The sequence below is a fragment of the Balaenoptera ricei genome, chromosome 15, assembly GCF_028023285.1.
Source record: "Balaenoptera ricei isolate mBalRic1 chromosome 15, mBalRic1.hap2, whole genome shotgun sequence".
Taxonomy (NCBI): Eukaryota; Metazoa; Chordata; class Mammalia; order Artiodactyla; family Balaenopteridae; genus Balaenoptera; species Balaenoptera ricei.
Window position 1 is genome coordinate 49,153,565 of NC_082653.1, and position 26,284 is coordinate 49,179,848.

Here is a 26,284-nt window from a genome sequence, read left to right on the forward strand (position 1 = left end):
AATAAGACGAGCGCCCCTGTGACAGGCCAGGTCCCAGGAAGGGCAGATATTGTTCTTAGCATTCCAGCTGAGAGTGGATCGGAAACCCTCTGTAGTTTCAGGCTCCCATATTCTTCTGGATCTTACACATATTAGTACTTGAAATGATCTTTGTTTCAAAGCACTAGTGTCATCAAATGCTAATTCTGTACAGCTGGCCACAGAATTTATCTGGTTCTTAAAAATTGGGTACTGAGCCGAATTTTATTTTACTGTTCATCGCAAAATAACCCTTGTGTTAGTTCTCCAAACCTGGTGTTTGAACTCAGGCCCCAGCAGAGCTTTCCTTTCCCTCGGTCCCCCGCTTTTGGCCTGGACACAGAAACTTTTAAGTGGCGCTAAAAGTGAAAATATGACAGCTGAGATCCTAAAAAGACCTATAGCTGACTTCTGTGTAACAATACATCAAGTAACCTATTGTTTTCTGTCTAGCTGAAGATTGGGACTGAAAGTGCTATTAGAACTGAGGACAATTATAATGGCTTCCTGCTTAGTTTAGACCTATTACACCATGAATTTTAGAACAGAATATGGAAAAAAATCTAAAACAGGATAAGGAAAGAAGAATGATAATCGCCGCCGGCCCAGTAAAATGAATGGAGGGCAATGGATTCTTTTTAGTTTTAATTTTAGTTAAATAAGAATCTAGGGGAAAATTCTAGCAAATAATACAATTGAGCCACAGAGTGAAACTTGTACGACTTTAACAAAGAAGAACCAGTGAAAATACTCCATTTAGGATGAGAGTAATTAATATTTACGCACTAAAAAGACATCCTTGACAACAGCATCATTTGGGTTTGGGGTAAGTACAGAGGCATAATCCTCTGAAAGAATATTTCAGACATAAAAAGGCATCAATAGTGTGTAGACAAGGGATGTTCCACTGTGTCCCCCACTCATGCCCCAAGTCTGCGTTCTCCTCTGCTATTCCTGCCTTCACCGCTTTTCATTTCTTCTCAATGAAACCACTGAGAAAACAAAACAGAAATGGTGACACTGGGTCATATATAAAAAATTCCCAATGAAGACCTTAATAAGTAACTTTAAAACAGGCATTTTAAAGCTCTGGCCGTTATCACAGTACTTGGTGAATATGAACATATTTGTTTCTTTTCCCGTGAATCATCAAAAGTCTTGAAAGCTTCAGAAGGTGGTCTTCCAGGAGTTCAAAGTATTTTACTTGTGGAAGAATGGATTTCACTACTAACCTTACCTGTTTCATATCCTGTTGCCTACTCTACCAATGTAAATTTAGTCTTCATAGATTAAAAAATTTTTTTTCATAGCAGCAAGTTTGTATCTTGAAGTTTGTTTTCAAGGGAATTTGATGTTCCATCATAAATCAAATTATTTGTTCCCAAAGTAACTTCATTTGCAAAATGTCAGTAAAGTTCATAGCTCTCTATTAAAATTCGAGCCACTCTGTCATGTAAATACAGTTAGATGGTGAAATCTCACCACCTTCATGGCAGTCGTCAAAAACCTTTAAAAAAGAAAAAAGGTTATATTCAAACTGAAGTTTTAAAATTATTACATTATAGGTAATGTCTTAAATATCAACTACAACAAAATTTTAACAAAATATCCAAGACCCAACCATTTATTTAAAGCAATATTAAAACTTTCAAAGTGAAAGAGGTTAGGACTGTAAATAAGAACATACTGGAATAGGACCTGCTCTGTGATCACAGAGTGAGTGAGAGACCTTTCACTGTAGCACTAAGCCAACCATATCCACCTACCCACTGGGCAGAAGGCAGGTAACAAGAGTCCAGGAAGGGAGGTCTATACACACGAATGACTTAATCTTAACTAACCAAATGTTTCATGTTTAGCCACCTTCCTTTTTGTGAAGGGTGCTAAATAGAATTCCCAACAGGTTAGCCTTTTTTCTAGGAGTTGAAACCAGGGCATAGAGAGCTTAGGCATGTGGACAATAAAACACGGACTAACAGCCCAAGAATATAAATGCCACAAGGCCTGGCATGGTGCCTGCAGCACACAGGTGGCTTTCAGAGACTATCTGGGAACAAAAGAATGAAGAGTGTGGGGCGGGCCTCGAGGGAAAGCACATCACCTCTGGGTGTGAGTCCTGGTTGACACGTCTCAGCTGAATGCTTAGGTCTCCCTCAGCCTAAGTTCCCTCACACTTAAAGGGAAGTAACACCACTAGCTCCAAGGGACGTAAGGAGGATTAAATGAGACCACAGAAATCGTCAAGAACATGTCTGGCCCATAGTAGGTTCTCAACAAATCTCATTTCCCTCCCTAATTAGGTGAAATGATTAGCCCGCATCAAAAATCGTCCATTTGGGGACTTTCCTGGCAGTCCAGTGGTCAAGACTCCACGCTTCCACTGCAGGGGGTGCAGGTTCGATCCCTGGTCGGGGAACTAAGATCCCACATGCCATGCGGTGCAGCCAAAAAGAAAAAAAATGTCCATTTTGGGGCCAAGAGCAGAAAACAAATTTCCTTAACATGTTTATTCTAAGAAAGAATACAAGGTGATGATTTGTTCATTAAAGCTCTGTCATCAAGGTTACATGGAGGTTTCAGCAGTTCTTGGTCAACCCTGGGTTTGAGAAAACTAGGGTGTGCTTGCTGGTATCAATACATTATGTGGCAAAGGGCACTTGGTGGCAGTTAAGTGTAAAGGGAAGCCATTGTAACTCACCGGGCAGAGTCCGCAGGGGGCCCGGACCAATCCCGTGGGCGGGATGATCGGATTGACTGCCCTGTACAGCTTCATGTGTCCGTCCACACTGCCTACGGTGCCTTCTTTTGCAGCGATGATAGTCATCTCCACTTTCCCATCATAAATGAGTGTATTCAAGATGGTCTCAATGTCCTCCATGGACAACTCTACCTACAAAAGGGATACGTCAGAAAGGACCCAGAAAGGACAAGGAGACATCCTTTTGGAGGGTGTTAAAAAACGTGAAAGGCCACAATTCCTTGGTGAAATGGGGAAGGATTATGCTGGAGAGTAAATGAAAGCACAAAGAGGCTGAACAATGGCCCAAGTGAGCGCAGACCCTCAAATGCCAGGGGCAGGGCTCTGAGCTCGCACTGAGCTTGACACTTGCTGATGTCTTCACCCTCCCAAGGAAAATCAAGACATCTTGTAACATTTCTTTGGCAAGAATTTGATGGAGATTTATAAAATGCTTGAGCAGAAAGGTACTTTAGACATCAAATAGTCCAAATTCCTGTTTTTTTTATGAAAGAGAGATCTGGAGCCCAGGAAATGAAAATGAATTGTCCAAGCGGCCACTTCAGCTTCTTCTCTGATGATGAAAAGCATCAAGCACAGTGTCTGTCTGTACAGATCTTCAGAGAATGTGCTGACAATGCCACTAACATCTCATAAGTAGGAAAATACCAATAAATGACAACTGCTATGATGATGGATGTTTGGCACATATAAGGAAATGTCCCCAAGAGAATCAAGAACTTGTCAGAACAGACTTTTGAATCTGGTAGTGAAATGCGCTGCCAGGCCTCCACTCTGCTGCTCTGTAGCCCAAGCTCAAGTACATACAGTTCAGAAAGTGCCCGACGGCAATGACCGCCGTTGCCTGACTGCCTTAGGACAGTGTTTCCTCAAAGTGGGTTCTGCAGAATGTACATGGGTATCACCAGAAAAAAGGGTCTGGGTCAGCTGTGTTTGCAATACATTGTAAACTATATCCCTATGATGAAGAATAAGTTTTTAAAAATAAGATGAAAATTAGAAACCGAGTTCCAACCTTACTGATCCCCAATTCACAGATATATTTCCACACTTCATGTGATGAAGCAAATGAACTATTTCTTTGTATCATTGGATTCTGTTTGCTTTCTCGTGCTGTTTCTGCCTATAAGGGTAGAAACATAAATTTCAGGAAGAATACTGGTGCCTTCTGAATACAATTCATATAGAGTGAGAACAACAACAGGACATATTTTGTTTAGTAAAAATGACCAATTTCAATGTTTTCAATTCCTGTAAGATATGATACACAAGATTAAACATTCCTTATGAAGAAACTTAAAAAAATTGTACTTGGAGTGATGTTTCCTCAATTATGCCTCACCTTGGTTTGTAGGAATTTAAAACACTGTTGGTTAAGCACCTCTACAAATTCAGATTCAAAATCCTGGTCACTGTACCAGGCTCCACCGGTCACAGAGCGGTCTGGCTGCAGGTTATAGAGCATGTACACCTTCTTTTTTGAGGCCTAGGAAAAAACACACACAGTAGATGGTTAAAAGGTAACAAAATAGTCTTCCAAAACTAAGACTTAAAAACCCCCAAAGCTTCATATTTCAGAGCAGTTTGGGATTTACAGAATTATTGTGAAGATGGGACCTTGTGTTCAGCTTCCTCTAGTACTAACACCTGACATTACCAGAGTACATCTGTTACAGCTATGAAATAATATTGATAGGTCAATATTAATTATAAAGCCTATACTTTGTTCAGCTTCCCTTCGTTTTTCCCTAATGTCCTTTTAATGGTCTAGGATCCTATCCAGAATACCATATTATTATACATTTATTATACATGAGGCAAATTTTGGTTGTGACAGTTTCTCAGACTTTCCTTGTTATTGGTGAATTTGCCATTTTTTAGAATTACTGGCAAAAAATTCTGTAGGATGTCCCTTAATTGGGATTTGTGCGAGTAGACTGTAAAAAAGACCACAGAGGTAAAGTGCCCTTCTCATCATGTCATATCAAGGGTACCTGATCATCACTAAATGATGACTGATTGTCATCAATATAACTTATCAGCCTTGACATTACAAATCCATCACCTGGTTTGAGGTAGTGTTTCTCAGTTTTCTCCACTGTAAAGTTACTTTTTTTTCCTGCCCTTTCCATATGTGGAAGGAAGCCACCACGCACAGTCCACACTTAAAGACTGGGAGTTCGCTCTACTTCCTTGAGGATGAAGAGTCTACACAAATTATTTGGAATTCTTCTGCATGGAGACTTGTCTATTCTCGTCCATTGATTTATTTATTCAAACATTTATATCAGTATGTTCTCATGAATATTTATTTTATACTTTGGGTTACAATCTAATACTACTTTAGTTTGAAACTTAGAAAACATCATGCTAAGTGAAAGAAGCCAGACACTAAAGACCACATATTGGTAGTTCCCTGGCAGTCCAGTGGTTAGGACTCGGTGCTGTCACTGTCTTGGCCCAGGTTCAATCCCTGGTCAGGGAACTAAGATCCCACAAGCCACACGGCATGGCCAAAAAAACCCAAAACAAAACAAAACACAGCAACATTAAAAAGATATAATTTAAAAAATTAGAACAGTGTGGTGACTGCAGAACTCTGTGAATATACTAAAACCCATTGAATTAAATCTCAATAAAGCTGCTACTAAAAATAAAGATGTAGAGCATGATTGGCAAAATGAAGCTAGGCATGGGTACATGGGGATTCATTTTGTTATTTTCTGTACTTTTGTATACATTTGAAATTATCCAATAAAAATGTGGAAGAGAAATAATATTCTAAATGAGGGAGTGGTAGGACATAAATACCATTGATAAATAAAACCACTGATGACTATCAAATTCTTATTTGCTGAATTTTGTGTTCAAGCACACTTTAATCTAGGAGTACCCCAGCTCCTCTGATGCCTCAATCAGTGAAGTCAGCAATGTGTCTGCTGGAGCCAGCTCTGGATCCTGGAGCCCCTGGAGGATGTGACGGGGTGGCTGGCAAGAGGAGGAGGAGAAATACCATGCGCTGGAACAGATGCTCCACCAGGGCCAGGGCAGAGAACTTTCTGTGACTTGCTCACTAACGTATTCCAAGCCCCCAGAACAGTGCCCAGCACATAGCAAATGCATGACAGGTATTTGTGGAATGGGTAATCTCATACACCAGGTTGAAATAAATTATCTTACATACCACAAAATCCAGGAAAAATGTTCGTGATCCCCAAAATTCTTTACTGAAGAGAGTAAAGTAGTTTTAGATTTTTGAGTGGGTAAGACTCTAAGAGTTCACTGGCAGTGACATATCTAAAGCAGCATCTCTAAAGCATCCGATATGGGCTAAAATTTTAAAAATCTTTTTTGACCAGTTGTTTTAAATCATGACATAGCTTAAAGAATAAAAACCTGAAATATACTTGGAGCAATATATGTACAGTGAACATTCAGGGGAAGAAAAGAGATGGTTACTCACTGCCACAGACTTAACAGCTTTAATTAGCTTTTTACTTTCCAAATTCTTTAGAATTTTGTTAATTTCTGTTAATGGCAAGTTGCTTTTGTATCGGATATCTCTGCTCCATATTCCTATAAGAAAGTAAAGTAAAATAAGTTGAACACTATAGGATGTGTGTTTCTTTTCCCATTGCTTATATCTCATTATAAATCTAGCAAAATATGTATATATTCCTAGATCATAGCTATAGGAAAAATGAATTAGAGGTAAGAGTCTCAGATAAAGTAACAAAAATATGCAAAACAATACATAAGTTATATGTTCTATTTTCTAACTGGAAATCTCTTGGAATGCCAGTGTGGCACCTTTTAAAAATCACATGAAAAGGACATTTTTGTAATGGAAGAAAAATCTTGAATGTCACTGAATTAACATATATTGCCTTTTCCATGCCCCCCTACATCCCAACCTCTTTTTTTCTATAAATATCACTTTAGATTGTATATGTGAAAAACAAACTTAAGTTTGGGTCAGGGTTGGCTGCCATCCTCGATGAGAGCAAAAAACACTTTATGAGAGCATCTGTGTGCATGTATGTCCATTATTTATACAGCACTATATTTGGAAAATAGAAAGATTACAGTTCCCACAGTCACTAAAAGCCTGTGCAGAAAGCTATGATTTTTCTTTCAAAGAAGGAAATATGTGTTATATGTATAAAAGGAATTTATGTAAAAACATTTTGCTGTATTTTCTTCCCAACATGAAGGCAAAATAAGATAGGAAGATTTTTTTAAAATAGAGAATGACTTCTTCATATTTATTTTTAAAATGTTAATTTAACTTCCCAACACATATAAAAATTATATGACTTCAGATTACATCATAGTTGTTAAAGCTAATATCAATGACTCAAACAGATCTTAAATTGTAATAACAGCAATTTAGATAAAGTTCTTTAAGGGCAACAGGAGAGGAACTAAATAGCTCTTGAGGGAGCTACACCAGACACTGCCACACTGCACTAGGCGTCCCTCGAGTTTTTGCAGAAACCAGAGAGATGTTATTATCCACAATTTAGAGTTAAGAGGAAGAAACGAAGCCTTCCAAAATTTAGCAAGTAAGGATTAAAAACAAAAAACTCTTAAGTTTTAATTTATTTATTTTGAATAGATAATACATTCATACGGTCCAGAATTCAGAAGTCTCTTTCCATCCCTGCCCACAGCCATCTAGTTCCTATCTCCCTGAGGCAACAACAGTGTCACTCCTGGGTGTCCTTCAAATGTATGTACATTATATATTTTTATATATATATGTGTGTGTGTGTGTTATATTTTCTTCTCCTTTTAACAAATGGCAGCATACTGAACTGACTGATCTATACCCTGGAAAGCCAGGATCTCAGTCCCCACTATCTGGTCCTAAAGACAATGTTGTATCTGCTGTTCCTCTACATGCTTACCTTTATTTCCTGCATCCTCTATGATTTGATATACTAGTTTTTCCTGGTTATCTGATCCTTTCATTTTACTACAGGGAAATAAAGTAGAATTAAAAAGGCAAAGAGGTACAGGATAATCTAATAATCTACATGACTACTTAAACGAATGAGCAGACAAGGTCATCACATTGACTTATTTACCAAAAGAAGGGCTTACCTTAAAAAGAATGAGACAGGGCTGTATGTATCAAATGAAAAGATGTCCAAGATATAGTAAGTGAAAAAAAACAAGTTGCAAAACAGTATGGATAGCATGATCCCATTTTTGTTAAAATAAGAAAAAAAAAAGAGAGAGAGATTATATATAAATATATGGTATATAAATATATAATCATCTATATGTATTTATATATACTTATAAGAAAGGATATATACCAAAATATTAACAGCAGCTATCTCTGGGAAATGAAACGCATGTGGGAGGTGAGATGATACACGGGCCTGGTTTACATGATGCAATTCTGTACTGGCTTTTTTTCCCCAAACATATATTACTTTTATAATATTAAAATTTTCTTAAAATAAAAAATTAGGTGCTTACCCAGCATTCTGAGACTCCTTTATTCTATACAGGAGGCCTGTATTACTCCTTAAGAGATCCAGCTGACCCTAAAGTTGTTTTTTTTAAAAAAGAAAATAACAGTGAATTATTTTGGAGATATATCAAGTCCAGTGACAAACATTAATGCATTCTTCAATATTTTACACGGACTAAAATAGCCTACCTCGCATAGTTGCCAGTTCTTCACTTGAGTACTTAAGTTTTTTCCTACATGTCACATGTGATGTACTTTTTAAAACTTAGCTCTTTATCTCGCCATTTCCCCAAATATTAATACCTAACAATTTTCTACATGTTAGATCCTGGCTTGGTTATATGATCAATGTGTAAAGAATTTTAAACAAGCAGCTTTAGAATAATAAATAAAAATCCACACTTAATTCAAATAAATTCAATAAATATATATAATATAAATAAATATAGTAAAATGTAGTTTGTCTAAAAAAGTTCAAATAAAGGCTACTCATGCAAAAATATTCTATGATACAATGATTAAATGAAATTTACAATGTTAATAGTAACATTTACTGATATGTACGATTTCTGTAGTGTTACATGAAAATTAGGCAGAAAGGTAAACCAATGAATAAAAGGCCTGTAGTAGTTCTGTTTTTACACAAGTCACAAGTAAAACAAAGCATGTGTGCCATGCTCCTGCATTTCCTTGGGTCTGAACTTAGGAGAACCCAGATGGCTGTACCACTGGGCTTCTGGCAGTTCAGGGAAGCACGGCTAAGAGAGGCCCCATTCCCACGAGTTAAGGCTGGGCAGACCCATGACTTGGAATTAGGTTGATATATGGATGAACAGCAATACTTCCCCTCCCTCCCTCAAACCACAAAGCCCAATTTGGAGGCTCCATTCAGTTGTTCATCTCAGCCTATGAACATTTACTGAACACCTGTACTGTGATATATGTTTGGGGGGGACAAACCTGGATTCTGAAAGAGAATTACACAGCTAACTTCAATACCATCGGGTTGGCATTAAGACACAGCTAAGTAAAGGGTGGGACAGACTCTCAGAGAAGCAGCTTTGGCCCAGCCTGGGGGGGTCAGTGAGGATCCCTGGAGTCGACAGCAGAGATGAGTCTTGAGAATAATGAGGAGTCAGTCTGTGAGGAAAGGGAAAAAGGGCCTGCTAAGCAGGAAGACAACATGAGCAAAGGAACTGAGGCATGAAACAGCGTGATGTGCTAGGGAACCAAAAATTATCTGTTCCTTCTGAAAACTGACTTTTGAGTTGGAGGGGTGGAGGGAGATGAGGTGGGTGCAGAAGGGAGGGGCTCAGTGTGGTAAACCCAGGAGTGTGGACTTGAATCTCTAGAGTTGAGAGAAGGGTTTTTGGTGGGAAAGTGACTTGGTCAGATCTGTATTTAAGACAGAGCAGGCTGGTTGCTCTGAGGCACATGGAGCCAGGAAAGCCCGTTAAGCTGCACTGTAATAGTCCAAGTAAAAGCCAAGAGCCTGAACACATGCAGGGGCAGTAGGAATGGAAACAGTGGAACAAATCTGAGAATTGTTTAAGGCTAAAATCAGCAACACTCGTGATTTATTAATAATTACTCCCTTGCTTAAAATTCTTCAGTAGCTCTACCACTGCCTACAGCCTGTAGCTGACAGAACTGGCAATAGGTGGGGTTGCAGAGGTGGTGAAAGAGAGTGAGGTGCTGAGGATAATTTTCAGACAGAAAGAAAAGGCTAAAAGGGGGGGTCCGAGAACAAAACCATTTTTAATTGCCACACTTCCCAGCATCCCTTGCTCTATTCATCCTGGAGTTGAAGACCTTCACAATGGTGAACTGACTAGAAAAGACCAACACTCCTTTTTTCCTTTGGCTAGAACAGGGTTCAGCAATCTGGTGCACTGCTTTTTTTTTTTTTTTGAACTGAAGTATAGTTGAGTTACAATATTATATTAGTTTCAGGTGTACAACATAGTGATTTCATATTTATAGATTATACTCCACTTAAAGTTATTATAAAATATTGATTATATTCCCTGTGCTGTACAATATATCCTTGTAGCCAATTTATTTTATACATAGTAGTTTGTGCCTCTTAATCCCATACCCTTATCTTGCCCCTCCCTCTCCCCACTTGTAACCACTAGTTTGTTCTCTATATCTGTGAGTCTGTTTTGTTATATTCATTCCTTTGTTTACTTTTTAGATTCCACATATAAGTGATATCATATGTGTATTTGTCTTTCTCTGTCTGACTTACTTCACTTAGTATGATAATCTCTAGGTCCAACCATGTTGCTGCAAATGGCATCATTTTCTTCTTTTTTATGGCTGAGTAATATTCCATTGTATATATGTACCACATCTTTTTTATCCATTCATCTGTTGATGGACGCTTACGTTGCTTCCATATCTTGGTTATTGTAAATAATGCTGCCATGAACATTTGGGTGCATATATCTTTTTGAATTAGTGTTTTCATTTTCTTTGGATATATACCCAGGAGTGGAACTGCTGGATCATATATGGTAGTTCTATTTTTAGTATTTTGAGGAACCTCCATACTGTTTTCCACAGTGGTGGCACCAATTTACATTCCCACCAACAGTGTACAAGGATTCCCTTTTCTCCACATCCTCACCAACATTTGTTGTTTGTGGTCTTTTTTATGATAGTCACTCTGACAGGTGTGAGGTGATATCTCATTGTTGTTTTGATTTGCATTTCTCTAAAAATGTTGCTACAATATATGTCAGTGTCCTGCCTATGTTTTCTTCCAGGAGTTTTATGGTTTCCGGTCTTACAGTTAAGTATTTAATCCTTTTTGAGTTTATTTTTATATATGTGTGAGAAAGAGTCCTAATTTCATTTCTTACATGTAGCTGTCCATTTTTCCTAGCACCACTTATTGAAGAGACTCTTTTCCCCATTGTATACTGTTGATTCCTTTGTCTTAGATTAATTGACCATAAGTGGATGGGTTTATTTCTGGGCTCTCTATTCTGTTCCATTGATCTATGTATCTCTTTTTGTGCCAGAACCATACCGTTTTGATTACTGTGGCTTTGTAGTATAGTCTGAAGTCAGGAAGCATGACACCTCCAGGTTTGTTCTTTTTTTCTCAAGATTGCTTTGGCTATTCAGGCTCTTTTGTGGCTACGCATACATTTTCGTATTATTTATTCTAGTTCTGTGAAAAATGTCCTGGGTATTTTGATAAGGATCACGTTAGATCTGTAGATTGCTTTGGATAATATGGACATTTAAACAATATTAATATAGTCTTTATTATTTATTTATTTATTTTATGGCCGCACCACATGGCATGCGGGATCTTAGATCCCCAACCAGGAATCAAACCCACGCCCCCTGAAGTGGAAGTGCGTATTCTTAACCACTGGACCGCCAGAGAAGTCCCCATTTTAACAATATTAATTCCTCCAGTCCAAGAACATTGGATATCTTTCTACTTCTTTGTAGCACCTTCAATTTCCTTCATCAGTGTTTTATAATTTTCAAAGTTAGGTCTTTCACCTCCTTGGTTAAGTTTATTCCTAGGTATTTTATCCCTTTTATGTGATTTTTAAACAAGATTGTTTTCTTGCTTTCTCTGATAGTTCATTATTAGTGTATAGAAAAGCAACAGATTTCTGTATATTAATCTTGACCCTGCAACTTTACTGAATTCATTTATTAGTTCTAACAGTTTTTTGATTGAGATTTTAGGGTTTTCTATATATAGTATCATGTCATCTGCAAATAAGGACAGTTTTATTTCTTCCCTTCCCATTTGTATGCCTGGGCCCTGGCAGTGAAAGCACCAAGTTCTAACCACTGGACTGCCAGGGAATTCCCTTCTTCCTGATTTTAGAAGAAAGGCTTTCAGCTTTTCACCACTGAATATGATGTTAGCTGTGGGTCTGTCATAAATGGCTTTTATTATGTTGAAATATGTTCCCTCTATACCAACTGTGATAAGAGTTTTTATCATGAATGGATGTTGAATTTTGCCAAATGCTTTTTCTGCATTGATTGAGATGATCATGTGAATTTTATCCTTCCTTTTGTTACTGTGGTGTATTACACTGATGGATTTGTGCATATTGAACCATTTTTGCCTTCCTGTAATAAATCCCATTTGGTCATGGTGTATGACCCTTTTTGCATATTGTTGAATTTGGTTTGCTAATATTTTGTTGAGGATTTCTACATGTATATTCATCGGAGACACTGGCCTCTAACTTTCTTTTTTTGGTAGTATCTTTGTCTAGTTTTGGTATCAGAGTAATGGGAGCCTCATAGAACGAATTTGGGAGTGTTTCTTCCTCTTCAATTTTTTGGAAGTGTTTGAGAAGGACTGGTATTTGCTCTTCTTTATATGTTTGCTAGAACTCCCCTTTGAAGCCATCCAGTCCTGGACTTCTGTTTGCTGGGAGTTTTTTGATTACTAATTTAATTTTACTACTAGTGACTGGACTGTTCAGATTGTCTATTTCTTCCTGATCATCACATGTTTATCCCTTAATTGTTTATTGTAGTTATAGTTGATTTTTCCATTTTTGTCTTTTAATCTTCATACTAGCTTATTTAAGTATTTGATCCAAAGCCTTTACTATGTATTTGCCTTTACTAGCAGTAAGAAGCAAACAGAAGGTGTGAATAGACTATGCCCATAGGTAGTTGTGTGCCATTATGTAGCTTAGTGACAATTAAGTTACTAAATATAACAGTTAAAATACAAGTATTTCATTTGTCTTGTAAAATGCATATTACTTCTTCTTTCCTTAATTCAGGCAGTCTGAGCTGTTTCCTGGTTTGGAGTCTTATCAGTCACAACCTAACACACTTTTGAGAATGGTTTCATGACTACATAACGGAAGTAATGACAACCACAACATTTAAGTAATTACATGAACTAGTTGGATTCACCTTACCATGGACAACAGTCTATTGATGGCCACTGCCCGCTGCTGGGCTTCTATATGCGGCATTTCATTCTGAATTACTTGGTCTGTGATTCCATGAGGGAACTGGTGACATAATTCTATAATCCTAGGAACAAAGGCATTAATGATATTCATGTTTCTACCTATTTCAAGAGGTGGTAGGAGAAAAAAATACAAGCAGAACAGTTTGGAATTGTGCCTTTTTTCACATCTGATAGATAATCTAGGTTTCTACAATGGTTCTGATTCAAAGCATGTTAAAAATGAGGACGATGCTTTTGAAATACACGTTTACATTTTTATTGTATTTAAGAGAAGCATTTCTTTTCCTTATTCATATGAACTTTAAATTAGAACAAAAGTCAAATGAAAACACAGAAAAACATATTAAAGCTGAGGCTTCAGTTTTCTCAGACGGAACAAGTATGACAAAGGGAAGATACAGTGCCTTGGATAGCCATAAGTCTGTGAGCAGGAGGCAAATCAAACACTTCTGGTGGGAAGTCAAAATTTGTTACGACAATTCACCACAACTGGGACCTGCTTTTAGAATTATCCCTAAAAAACAAAAATAAACCCAAATTTTCACCTTGTCCTAGGATCATCATATGTGTTATTCATAATAGTTTAAGAAAGTTGGGGTCCTTTGAAACTATGTGGTAACCTAAAAATTGCAGTGCACGGTAGAGAATATAAAATAGGCAGAGGCTTTGGGTGCCCTAAAATCTTCACTTAAATACTGCACTAAAACCATCTGGCTTGTGTTGCTTCATAACAGAAAACTGCACCCTAACTTCGGCTAAACGTTCTGCCACGGGAGTTCCCCTATTGACAAGGGCGATCCTGGATCAGAACGTATATCCACAAGTACTACGGGGAAAACGCCGAGTCTTCACTGAGCGTGGATCACCTTAATGTGGGAAAGAAGCGCATCAGTAGAGCTTCCCGAACAGCACCAGGGAAAGGTCAGCTACACAATCTTGCAAACTGTCCGACTCGTTTCGAATTTACGAGTTCTGTCTTCCGGGGATGGGAGGAGGGTTCCAACACCCGCGATCCCCTCCCTGCGCGTCCACTGAACTTGCGAGGGTCCCGGAGACGGGGTCCAGCGCCTCGCGGGGGCTCCCGAGCCGGGAAACGATTCTCACTCACTGATTTACCTGTTTTCGATTTCGACCGGATCCGCGTCGGGCGGCTGCACCTTCACCTTCACCTCGGCCATGAGGGCGCAGGTCCCGGCCCCCGGGGGAAGAGACGCTCCGGGTGGCCGGACAGCAAGCGGGGGAACCCTGGAACCTATGAAGACAGCGGCTGGCACAGGGGCCTTCTTCCTCGTGTCGCAAGCGGTCCTTCTTTGCCAGTCGCGTTGAGGTGGCCAAGCCACGCCTGCGCCGCTCCAGATTCTTATTCTGGTCTTTCCAGAATGTCAGTGCCTGTCGGACGAACGAGCCTGGTTCCCCTATTCTGAGTTGGGACGCCACCTTGTAGCACTTTCCAACCTCTGTGAGGGCAAGTTCTTGGTCGCCTACGGTGAAGCCTGACGAAAGGAGCTCGAGGCGGGTACCAGTCTCCGGGCCAAGCGCAGGGGCGGGGCTAGTTGCTAGGAAGCCGGGTTCCTGCCAATCACCTGCCCGACTCTCAGGTGGCGGGGCGCGGCTCGCAGCGTCTTTGGTAACCCGGACCGCTGTGAAGGAGAGGACGAAGGGCAGTGAGCGGTGGGCTGCCTGGGTGGGGGCTGCGGAGGTACTCCGGGGTTCCCAATCGGGTCCCGGTGGCCGGAGGAGGAGGAGGAGGACGGCAGCCCTCACTCCAGCTGAAAGGTAGCGGACGTCCTTGGGTGCACCTGAAGGACGGGGACAAGGACCAGACGCGGTTCCGGATGCGGGCGGTGAGGGGGCAGTCTGGATGGAGGGGTTGCGGGGTAGGCGATGCTGTTGACGCCACACTGCCATTTGGGCCTAGCGGATCAGTCTACTGATTGATCCTCTTCGCTCGGGGCCCACTGGCCTACCCACTGGCAGCCTTCCAAGGGCAGCTCCTAGTCGCCGCATGAATTATTCCCTCCCAAATGTTTTTATTTTGAACTAGTTTTTAACTCTTTTTATTTTAACTGTCTCTCACTTAAATGAAAGTGTGAGGATGGGCAAGCTCCAGAGTCCATCCCTTCTGTAGGGGCTGTTGCTCCACTATCTATATATGTATCTGCAATTTAAATTCTTAGCCTCCGAACTGGAACTGTCCAACCAGGCATTAAGTTCACTGCTTAAATTTAGTTATCCCACCTTTGGGTTATATTCTGTGACAAACCTCAAACCACAGAGATGTTATTTATTTAAACATTATTTATTTAACATTATTTATTTAAAAAAAATTTTTTTTTTTGGTCGTGCCGCAGACTTCTGGGATCTTAGTTCCCCGACTGGGGATGGAACCTAGGCCCCCTGCAGTGAAAGCGCGGAGTCCTAACCACTAGACCGCCAGGGAATTCCCAGGGCAGCGTTATTTAGAATAGCAAAACCCAAAACTAAAAAGAAACTAGTAAATGCCTAAATGCCCAATCACAAATTGATAAATAAGATTAGATAAGTACTTGGAAAATTGTAAATAATAGTGGAGGGTGCAAGAAGTACACTATAAAATTCGAGTTTTAATATAGATTTTAATTGAGTAAAACCTATGCATCCATTATCATTGAAATTTGAACAGACCATCGGAGATGTAAATGGTTGCTGTATTAAGGTGTGGGGGGTTTTTTCCCCCTCAATCCTTTATGTATTAATAATTATGAGGCCCCCCCACCCCCAAGAAAAAGATCACTAAGGCCTCCATACTTGTACTTAATTATTTATAAGTACAGTAGATGGAGTGGGAGACTTTTGTGTTTTTTGCTCACTGTTTATATCCATGCCAGCTTTCTTCCGGCTGAGGTGTGATCCTCTGCCATCCTTCTAAAGTTTCTTTTGCAGCTTTCACATGCAAGAACCAATTGGTGACAACTGCAGGGCTTTGAACCTGGAGCTCTCCCAAAGGAGTTGGCTCTAAATTAACATTTCATGCTACATACAGAGTTACTTCTGTTCCTCTTGTGTGCTGACTTGCCTGAAACCAAGAGAGGTGGCAGAAAAGTGTGGTAATGACCCAGGGGTTGCTCAGGTCAGGTCATCAGTGGTGGTCTCTGCTCTGATGAGTTCACTTAATTTGCCCATTTAAAAGAATTTTGTTCCCCCATCCCATACATTCATGCTTTTTCCCCCAAAGTGAGGTAAATATTTAGATAATCAAAACCCCACACAAGATCTCAACAGCAAAAATACAGCTGAAACGATAATTATTTCAATTAAAAATGATATTTGTATTAACACAACATTGTAAATCAACTATACTTCAATTTAAAAAAGGCAAAAAAACCCAAAGAACTGAGATGAGTCTCCCAAAAAATAAAAAATAAAAACGATATTTGTAGATGATAGATTAACAGTATTCTCTTTAGTTTTTACTGGTCTCACTGTATTTGAACGAGGTGCTTCTCTTCAATGTTTGTGTTCAAATATAGGTGCCCATTGGAATTTATTTTCATCCACTGTTTTTTAATGTAAGGAGGGGAAATGACTGCTGGTTCAGTGTGTGTCCCTCAAATCATTCCCCTGCGGGTGCCTCAGCCTGGAAAAGCCAACCATGAAATTGATAACAATACGCTTTTGGAAATGAAATCAGGTAAGAATCAAATATACATGAAATCATTTAAAATAACAGTGCCATATTCTTTATATTCATCTGGTTGTTGATTTACCTCTTTACATGTTTTCTATAATCAGGATCTTGGGAAGTTTGTAAAACTTCCAAAATTTGAAACAATGGTGGTTTATAGAGTGGTATTTATATAGATTAAAACGGTTGGCTCTTGCCAGCCTTCCATTTGTGTGGGTAATAGTTGTAACAATGCCTTGACTCACCTTAGCCAGGGGAGGATTTCCTGATGCTTCCCCAGACTTTCCCAGGATTCTCATTATTTTTCTGGGATTTCAGTTTGACCTGCTAACACAGGCTTCCCAGTCAGACAGGTTGGAGAGTGAATCCTGGCTTTGAGAACTTCTAGTGACCTTCAATACATTGCTGTGGCTTTATAAGTCTCAGCTTCCTCACTGTAAAAGAGTGATAATATTATCTACTGTTTACAGCCATTGTGAGGTTTAATGAATCGATATGTGATGTGAGGGGCACAGGGTCTGGCACATGGTAATGCCGAAAGAAATCTTAGCTATTTCTGCAGAAATAAAGCAGTGAATGCATTTCCTATTAATGCCAGGAATACACACACACACACACATATACACATATACATATATAATTAACATAAGGAGAAGGAAAAGTTTTATAGATAGAACATATGAACAAATACTTGTTTAAAACGGGCTCTGACTTGCAGCCACATGGATGGACCTAGAGATTATCATATTACATGAAGTAAGTCAGACAGAGAAAGACAAATATCATATGATATCACTTATATGTGGAATCTAAAAAAAGTGATACAGATGAACTTATTTACAAAACAGAAATAGACACACAGACATAGAAAACAAACTTATGGTTACCAAAGGGGATAGCAGGAGGGGGGGAGATAAATTAGGAGTTTGGGATTAACATATACATACTACTATATATAAAATAGATAAACAAGAAGGACCTACTATATAGCACAGGAAACTATACTGAGTATCTTGTAATAGTCTATAATGGAAATGAATCTGAAAAAGAAAAAAATAGTATACATATGTATAACTGAATCACTTTGCTGTATATTTGAAACTAATACAACATCGTAAATAAATTATACTTCAATTTAAAAAAACAGGCTCTGAGACTCCAGTTATGTATTTTAATAACTAATGTGCATACAAACTATTTATCTGTATTGATGGTGTGACACCTGGGCTTCCTAGACTAAGAGTTCCAACTAAGAATATATTACTTTATACTGTGTCTCCCTTTATCTTAAAAGCCAATATTATTTTCAAAAATTCTCAAACCAAAATACAAATCTTAGTATATGTGCCCATAACCCTCAGGAGAAGTTGGGTGATTATTGACAAATGATGACAGGATATCCAAATTCTCTAGTATTTAAAATGTCTAATAAATAAAAGATTCTATAATTCAATGACAAAAATAATAATAACCCAATAGAAAAATGGACAAAGGATGTGAAAGAACATTTTATAGGAAAGGAAATACAAATATCTTTTAAACATATGAGAATATGCTTCTACTCACGCCTTCACCAGCTTGCTGAGCAGACCTTTTCCCCTGCTTTTTTTTACTCCCTTACATTTAATCACCACTTAACAGATTATATGTTATTTTTTGTTTGTTTACTGCTTGTGTGTTTTTCCTAAAACGGAAGCTCTATGACAGTGGAGACTTTGGTCATTGGTGTATCCCCGGTGTCTGGAACAGTGTCTGGCATGTAATAGGTACTTGGTAAATATTTGTTGAATGAATGAGTGAATCTTACTCAAAATGTAAGAAATGTGAGTTAAAACTATGAGATACTTTTTTTTTAACCTAGGAAAATATAAAAGGAATATTGGCAAAAATAAAAGAAAAAATGGTCACACACAATATGGCTGAGATTGTGGGTAAACACGCACTTCCGCGCCTTGCTGATAGCAATGTGAATTGTTTCACTGTCTGTGGAGGGAAGTTTGACACCGTTAACCAAAATTACAAGTGCCCATAGCTTTTGACTCAACAGTACTAGTTCTACACATTTTACAGATGTACTTATAAAAAGAACTCTTTATAGGGTTATTCATTACAATGCTTGTAATAGCAAAAGAAAAACAAAAAGAAAGAAAGAAAAGGAAAGAAGACAATTTAGATGTTCATCTGTAGGGATTGGCTGTTTGCCAATGATTCATCCATAGAAAGACAGAATACAGTGCAGTGTAATGAAGAATGGGGATGCTTTTATGTACCAATATAGGGCAATATCCAAGACAGATTGTTAAATGAAAAGAGAAATGTGTAGAACAGGGTATGATAAGCCACCATTTGTATATAAAGAGAGGGGGAAAAATATGTACATTTATGCTTGTATGGATGTAAACTATTTTTGGAAGGATAGTTGATATTATTGGTTGCCTTTGGGCAGCTTATGTCAGGGGTGGGAGGGAGAGTTTTCATTGTATATCCTTTTTTGACCTTTTGAATCTTGGATCATATGAGTTTTTTACCTTTACAAATGTTCTAAGAAGTGTAGGAATCATTTACCTAGTCCAAATAAAATATAACAAAAGCATTTCTTAAACAATGCTCCAAGAATGAAAAATTAGCTTCTGCTTTCTAAGTAGGCATTGTAGTTTTAAAGTTCACCCCTGCTTGATTTGTATCATTGCTGTATTGGGAAGGCAAAATACCATAGTGGTTCAAGAGCATGGCCTATGGATCCAACCTCCGATAAGTCAAACCACAACTCTGCTGTTATTTAACAAGTTTCTTAACCTCTCTGGGACTCAGTTTCCTCATCTATAATGTGGGTATGAAATAGGACCTATCTCATAAGGTTGTACTGATAAAATTAGCTAATTCATGTAAAGCACAGTGCCTGGCACAAAGAACTCAATTATTGTTAGTTATTGTTATTCATTTCTACAGTACATTAAAAAAAAACTCATTAAATAACTGACCCATAGGTGTTATTCAGGGACTTGCTACTTTAATGTTAATTCCAGATATCCTCTTTTGGGTTTTTCAGACACCCCAGATGTCAACATATATTATACCGTGGATGGCAGCAAACCTGAATTCCTAAAGAAAATTGGTTATGGTGAAAACACTACGTTTAAGTATACGAAGCCTATTACTCTGCCTGATGGAAAAATACAAGTTAAAGCTATCGCAGTGTCTAAGTAAGTTAAGAGCATAATGATTAAGATAATTTGTATTTATTATGTTTTAATTTTATTAACTTCAATGAGAATCAGTTCTGGATTAGAAGTACACTACAGAAAAAGTTATCTTAATTTCAGCGCATATCTGTAACTTTTGTGTTTTGTTTGTCCTCTGTTGAGTTACACTGTAAAGTACACAAATCATAAGGGTACAGCTCAGTGAAGTGCTATGTATATTAATACTGCTTTTAGTTTGAAATTCACATTGGAATTTTGGGAAGGAAGAGCCTTTTCAGGGTTTGGGACCTACGAAGAGATTCGCCTGGCTCTGAGGAGAATTCTGTTTTTAGTTAATGGTTCTTTTATTTCCCAGGACGTGGCCTACGACCACTGTGGTTCTCTCTCTGATTTCGTATTGACTTTATTGGCCTTCAAAGCTACTGTCATTTCAGTTTGTTAAATATTAGCTACTTCATTCTTTTCTTTGTCCTTTCTTTCCTAGTCAATGATTTTTTTTTTTCATTTTCAAATATAGAAACACCACTTAATTTGGTAAACTTCACCGTGGGTTGTAGAGAAGAAAACCCTCAGATGCTTTGCAGATTTGTGTGTCTGTGATAGAAGAATTATTTTGTGCAGCAAGACAGGTTTGGCCACATTTTTGGAAGACTTTTAAGCCCCAAACCAATACCTGGCTGGCCCAGGTAATTTAAACGAGACTCCAGGCTCCCCCTGCTGGCTGAACTACTGCGTGGCTTTTTGACAAGAGCTACAAGTTCTACACCAAAGGTGATTGCTTAGGCATTAAAAAAATTTTTTTAATAATAAAATAAAAGTAAAACCAAACAAAACAACCTCCTTACACATTATTATTCTTTACTAAAGATTGGAATCTGTGTCTTTTCCCACTTGCCAAACCATTTCTATTGGAACAAGTCATCTCAATTATTAAAAATTTATAAGCTAATTACTCTGGTGCCCAATGCTGCAAGGCAGGCCCCTTTATAAGCTGCAGGTGGTCATAAAGTGAAGTAGTAGTTAATGACTATGTAGTTCAAAGGAGTTAATAAAGCTTCCAAAAGAGTCTGAAAAATAAGGGCATTGTTAATGCCTCTCACCATCTTGCTCTGTGCCCAGTAAGTGTCTGCTCTGAAAAACTGTTCGTATTTCAAATGCACTCAGCTTAGGGAAAGTATCTATGCAAAAAATTTTTGAGTTTTCAAGGCAGAAAATTAGTGCTTGTATCCACTTGCGATAAAATAGTTCTTGAAAGGAAATGAATAAGAGCTTTGCCATACATGTGCTTTCATGTCCCCATATGTATGTCTATGACTTTCACATCAGAGAATGGTCTGGTAAGGAACACAGGTGGGCAGGAGGGGCCAGGGACTCGGGAACATCTCAGCAAAGGGAGAGGGTTTCAGGTTTGATGGTGTGTGTATTGATGGTCTAATCCAGGGTCTGCAAACTTTCTGACATCTGCCTTGATTCTTTAAAATCCTCCTTTGTGGTCAAGAGCTTCCTATCTCTGATATCATCATTTTGTAGTGTTTTGGCAATGAACTTGCATGGTTCTCCTTTTTCTGTCAATGACCTTATATGGTGGCCAAGAAAAATCAAGCCTGGCTGAGGGAAAAGCTGCTTCAACTGAAGGTAGGTAGCTGGGGGAGTCAGAGACCCCTGAGAACAATCATTTTTCTTCAGCAGAACCAAGAGGGACTTCCCCGTTTGGCAGCAATGATTAATAAAGTAAACGTATCCGCAGGCTACCAGGGCATCTCACAAGCATCCATCTACCGCCCCTGGACCTAAAACCTTGTGTTTGCGTGGATGACAGATCCAAATGCCATCTCCAGAGGCAGCGACAAAGGCAAGAAGACGCTGCTTGGAGTGTGGGAAAGAGGATGGAGTTGGTTGACCTGCAGATCTGGATTTTAATCCCAGTTCTATTGCCTCCTCTTCATGTGACCTTGGCTAAGTTATGTGGCCTTTGGCATCTCAGTTTTTTCCTTTGTCACATGAGGTTAACAGGACGCCCTTGGAAGCCATTGTGAAGGGCAGAGGTGATACACTTGGGATCAGGCAGGTGGCAGCTGTAGTTATTGTCTTTCAAATGCTTAACGAAGGGCTAACAGATTGCTGTCATGTGACCCACCTCCAAAGGTCAGCCTCGTATTTGAAAAGTTCATGCCTGGGTGAATAAGCAGTTTCCACTCAACCCCTTCATGTTCCTAAACCAGAGGTTCTCAGTTGGGCATAATTTTGCTCCAAAGGGGGCATTTAGTAACGTGGGGAAACATTTTGGTCGTCACACTGGAAATGGGAGTGTGTTAGTGGCAGCTGGTGGGTGGAGGCCAAAGATGCCGCTGAGCGTTTTACAGTGCACAAGACAGCCCCACAGCAGCGATTACCCAGCCGCAAATATCAATAATTTCCAATAGGTTGAGAAAACCTGGCCTGGACAAGTTGCAGAATTCTTCCAGATCCAGTTTTTTTCACTCCCTTGCAATCATTCAAGTAATTATGGTGTTTTATGGAGAGGATAATGATCTTTACAGGGATAGAGCTATGAGTAACTTTTTTTATGTCTAGTGTACCTTATATTGGTATTCCTAAAGATACATATTTATGGCATCTGATTCCAATCCTAGCAAAAATTTATGTGTGTTCAAATGAGATTTGGGCTCTGAGTAGAATTCCTAGCTCCAACCCCAAACCTAAGCCTTTTTTGGATTGCCATCAGAAAATCCTTCCACCTAGCAGGCAGTCTGAGCTGGTTTCTGGGTGACAAGGTCTATGGGAGGGAGCCCTGGCTGGGTCCCCAAGGAAAGGGATAGCTATGGTGGGGAGACAACCTAGACCTTAAAAGGGGTAGAGCAAGTGGGTGGGAACCAGGCTTCTGCTCAGAGTAATGGGGCTGGTATGTGCACATTCAGGAAGCCTGGCCATTCGCCAGGATTTGAATGGTCCCTGGATGGAGATGTTTGTGAGGTCCAGGAAGTGTCTAACTAGGAGGACGACTGTATCTTAGATGACAGACCATGGGCCAAAGATGAGCATTCAGATGAGATGGATGTTGAGGTGAATGAGTTAAGCAAGCAGTTCATCTAAAAGACTGTCTCTATCTGCATCCACATATATGTATCTGTAAATTTGGTTTTGTTATTAAATACAAAACAAAACACATGCTTCCCCAAAGTTTAGCCGCCCATAAGTCACTCCAACCAGTGAACATGCAAGTACCCACTGATCATGTTATTTCTTAAATATTGTCACTCACTGATAGGTAGTGGCCGTTTAGATCAATTGTGTATTTCTGAGAATTTTCTTCTCCTTCTAAAAATGTGGCTTACAACCTCTGCATTGCTTAGTGTTAAACATTTCTCAACTATTTTGGAACTGATGTATATTCATTTCTGAATGTTTACTTAAAGAATTTTAAGCATTTTGGGACACATATTTACTTGAAGCTTCAAGAATTTTAAGAAATATAAAAAACCAACATGTAAGAAATCTGAGAAATTGCAAAAGAAATGATAATGAAACAGATAAAATAAATCAAAGGCCAATATGAAAATCAATGAGCAAAGCAGACAAAGAAACACCAAAGAAAGAAGACAACTGGCGATGTAAACAGTATTAAGTTTCTGGGCCGATCAAACAGAATCACCTGTGTTCCAGCTGTGAGCTTTCAGTGCAAATTAGCGGGAGCGAGAGTTAAACATATCAAACAAATACACCAAAGTGTGTTCACCATGATGCGGCAGGGGCTGCTGGCTCTTCCCAACGTCTGTGTTTCTCTTCTTCAAGAATCATAGAGCCCATGATTTTTAGCCGGACACGTGTTTCCTAGAAGAAAGATATTTCCCAGTCCTCCTTGAAGCTAGCTGGAGCCATGTCACCAGGTGTGGCCAGTGGATGCATGTGGAAGTGATATGGCAACTTCTGGATTGTACCCTAAAGGAAGAGGTGGGCTGTGGTTCCTGCTGGCTGGAATGTGGCTGTGGTGGGCAGCCACATTGGGTCAGAGGACATGTGCAATGTCCTAGATATGGTGGAGCAACACAGTGGAAACTTGACCCCAGACCCTGACACCATGGCTCCTCTGTGCAGCTCTGGGTGGATTACAGCCCGTTGCTGCCCTCTTATTTAAGCCACTGTTGTTTCGGTTCTGTGTTACAACAGCCAAGCCTGCATCCTAATCCACTAGGGACACATCTCAATCAAATACCTACAGAGAATATATTCAAGAGTACAGGTGATCAAAAAAGGCTGACAACATCAAGTGTTGGCGAGTGTGTGGAGAAACCGGAACCCTCAGATGATGCCGGTGGGAATGTAAGATGGAACAACCAAAAAGTTAAACCCACTGACCATATGACCCAGCAATTCTGCTCCTGTGTATCTATCCACACATGGGGCTGGACTGGGCCTTGTTCTTATTATGATTACAAGAGGCCCTTAGCAAAATCGTCAGGAAGATTTGAAAGAGATGAGGTTTATTACTTACAAGTCCTGGAAATTACGTGGCACACAACGAGGTCACAGGTAGAGAGAGAGAGACAGAGGGAGAGATGGGGATGGAGGGAGTGAGGAAGGGAGAAATCACAGGCCAGAGGTTCTGCTTTTATTGGGGTTGAGGGAGGGTGCTAGGGTTCCATGGGTTCACTCTTTATTGGTGAATTTTAAATGTAAGAGTGAGAATTTAAAGCGGGAAGAGAAAAAACAAGCAACCTAATTGGTCAGTCATTGAAACCAACCAAGATCTCTAAGATAAAGGAGTCTCCATGGGGGGAGGTGGCCTGGATCTTTATCTAGCCCTGTGGTCGGCAGTATGTCTACTCAAGATCGCCGTCTTTGAAGTGGATGCCTCAGCAAGCAAAGCTTAAGTCAGGCACTTGCTTGTTACAAACAAGAGAAAATTCAACCTCCAGGGCTTATACTACAAAGACTTATATGTGAATGCTCATAGCAACATTATTTATAATAATCCAAACGCTGGAAAAAATCCAAATGACTGTCCACTTGGCAATGGATAAACAAACTATGGTACATCCATAAAATGGAATATTACTCAAGAATAAAGATGAATGAACTACTGATACATGCAACTACATGGGTGAACCTCAAAAAAAAAAAAAAGGATGAATGAAAGCAGCCAGATATGTAAGACTATATTTGTATGATTACATTTATTTTGAATTTCTAGAAAAGGCAAAACTATGGAGACGGGAAGCAGATCAGTGGTTGCCTGGAGTAGGAGGTGGAAGCCAGGAATGACTACAAACAGGCACGAGGGAATTTTTCGGTGATGGAGCGTTCTAAAACTGGACTGCAGCGGGAGTTGCACAATTGTGTAAATTTATGAAATATCATCAAATTATATACTTAGAACAGGTGAATTTTATGTGATGTACATTATACCTCAATAAAACTGTTTTAAAAAATAAAAAGTATAGATGAGCTTCTGGTTCTGAGATGAAATCACTGCCAGAGTTCAGTTCTGGGCCCCTCTACATTGCTTTCTCAGTGGACTCCTATTGCGTCCGAAAGGAACAAGATTCATTGTGAAATATTATGAATAAAGTGAAAACTTGATGGTATTTGAGGAATAACAGTTAAAATCTCCCAGGGCAGCATACATAGTGCTACCCACAACTGGGGTAAGGAAAATCCCCATGACTCATGTGGAATGAATGATATATAGGTAACCCCATTCTTTGTTTTAGAATAGTTTGAGACTTAACGTATGACATCTTTATGGTGAGTGCGGTAGATGGTCCCCCAGAATGGCCCCCCATGAACCACGCCTCCCAGGGCAGCCCTTCCGCTTGGACTTGGGCTGGCCCTGTGACTTACTTTTGACCAAGATAACGCACCAGACATGATGCTAAGGCCAGACCACAAGAAGTGTTGCAGTGTCTGCTCTGGTCTCTCGGAACATAAATGCTGGGGGAAGCCAGCCACCGTGTAGGGAGTCTGACCTCCCTGACACTTCCGTACTGTGAGGAAGCCCAAGTTCACCACCTGCGGAGGGAGATGGACAGAGAGGGAAGGAGAGAGCTGAATGGCCAGCCCAGGCCAGACTTGGAACATGAGGGGAGAGACCATTTTGGACCTCCGGCTGAGTTGGTCTTTGAATTGACTCCGGCTGACATCTGACTGCAGGCACACGAGAGATGGCAACTGGGAG

At 39.5% G+C, this 26,284-nt stretch overlaps 2 protein-coding genes across 8 annotated transcripts in view; one reads left to right on the forward strand and one right to left on the reverse strand.

Annotated features, from left to right (window-relative positions):
• Nucleotides 1–650: 650 nt before the first annotated feature.
• POLR3F (RNA polymerase III subunit F) lies at nucleotides 651–14,563 on the reverse strand. 3 transcript variants are annotated; one of them, XR_009497473.1, is made up of 11 exons: nucleotides 14,359–14,563; nucleotides 13,187–13,304; nucleotides 8,267–8,334; nucleotides 7,883–7,903; nucleotides 7,687–7,754; nucleotides 6,240–6,352; nucleotides 4,119–4,262; nucleotides 3,792–3,899; nucleotides 2,717–2,908; nucleotides 1,256–1,525; nucleotides 651–1,010 (listed from the first exon to the last, which is right to left on the reverse strand). XR_009497473.1 is itself a non-coding variant. In XM_059895883.1 (10 exons), the coding sequence occupies exons 1-10, from the start codon at nucleotides 14,418–14,420 to the stop codon at nucleotides 1,448–1,450; spliced, it is 972 nt and encodes a 323-aa protein (XP_059751866.1). In that variant the 5' UTR covers nucleotides 14,421–14,563; the 3' UTR covers nucleotides 651–1,447. The 3 variants fall into 3 exon arrangements, 2 of the variants coding, with proteins under 2 accessions (XP_059751866.1, XP_059751867.1); XM_059895883.1 differs by having other exon boundaries at nucleotides 651–1,525; XM_059895884.1 differs by lacking the exon at nucleotides 7,883–7,903 and having other exon boundaries at nucleotides 651–1,525; nucleotides 14,359–14,562.
• A 248-nt stretch (nucleotides 14,564–14,811) lies between these two features.
• The window catches only part of DZANK1 (double zinc ribbon and ankyrin repeat domains 1), a 67,608-nt gene continuing 56,135 nt past the window's right edge, over nucleotides 14,812–26,284 (forward strand). Inside the window, exons 1-3 of one of the 5 annotated variants that reach the window (XM_059896200.1) lie at nucleotides 14,812–15,086; nucleotides 16,752–16,912; nucleotides 19,956–20,109. In XM_059896200.1, the coding sequence (XP_059752183.1) occupies nucleotides 16,804–16,912; nucleotides 19,956–20,109 (263 nt within the window). In that variant the 5' untranslated portion in view covers nucleotides 14,812–15,086; nucleotides 16,752–16,803. The remainder of the gene's footprint in view (nucleotides 15,087–16,751; nucleotides 16,913–19,955; nucleotides 20,110–26,284) is intronic. The other 4 variants (XM_059896198.1, XM_059896197.1, XM_059896199.1 and 1 more) reach the window with 4 other exon arrangements.

Coding starts and splice junctions, on each gene's coding strand:
- POLR3F (XM_059895883.1), bottom strand. CDS start 14,420: ATGGCCGAGGTGAAGGTGAAGGTGCAGCCGCCCGACGCGGATCCGGTC. Junction 13,305..14,358: donor CCGGTCGAAATCGAAAACAG/GTAAATCAGTGA, acceptor CTTTGTTCCTAG/GATTATAGAATTATGTCACC. Junction 2,909..3,791: donor GTGAATTGGGGATCAGTAAG/GTTGGAACTCGG, acceptor TCCCTTTTGTAG/GTAGAGTTGTCCATGGAGGA.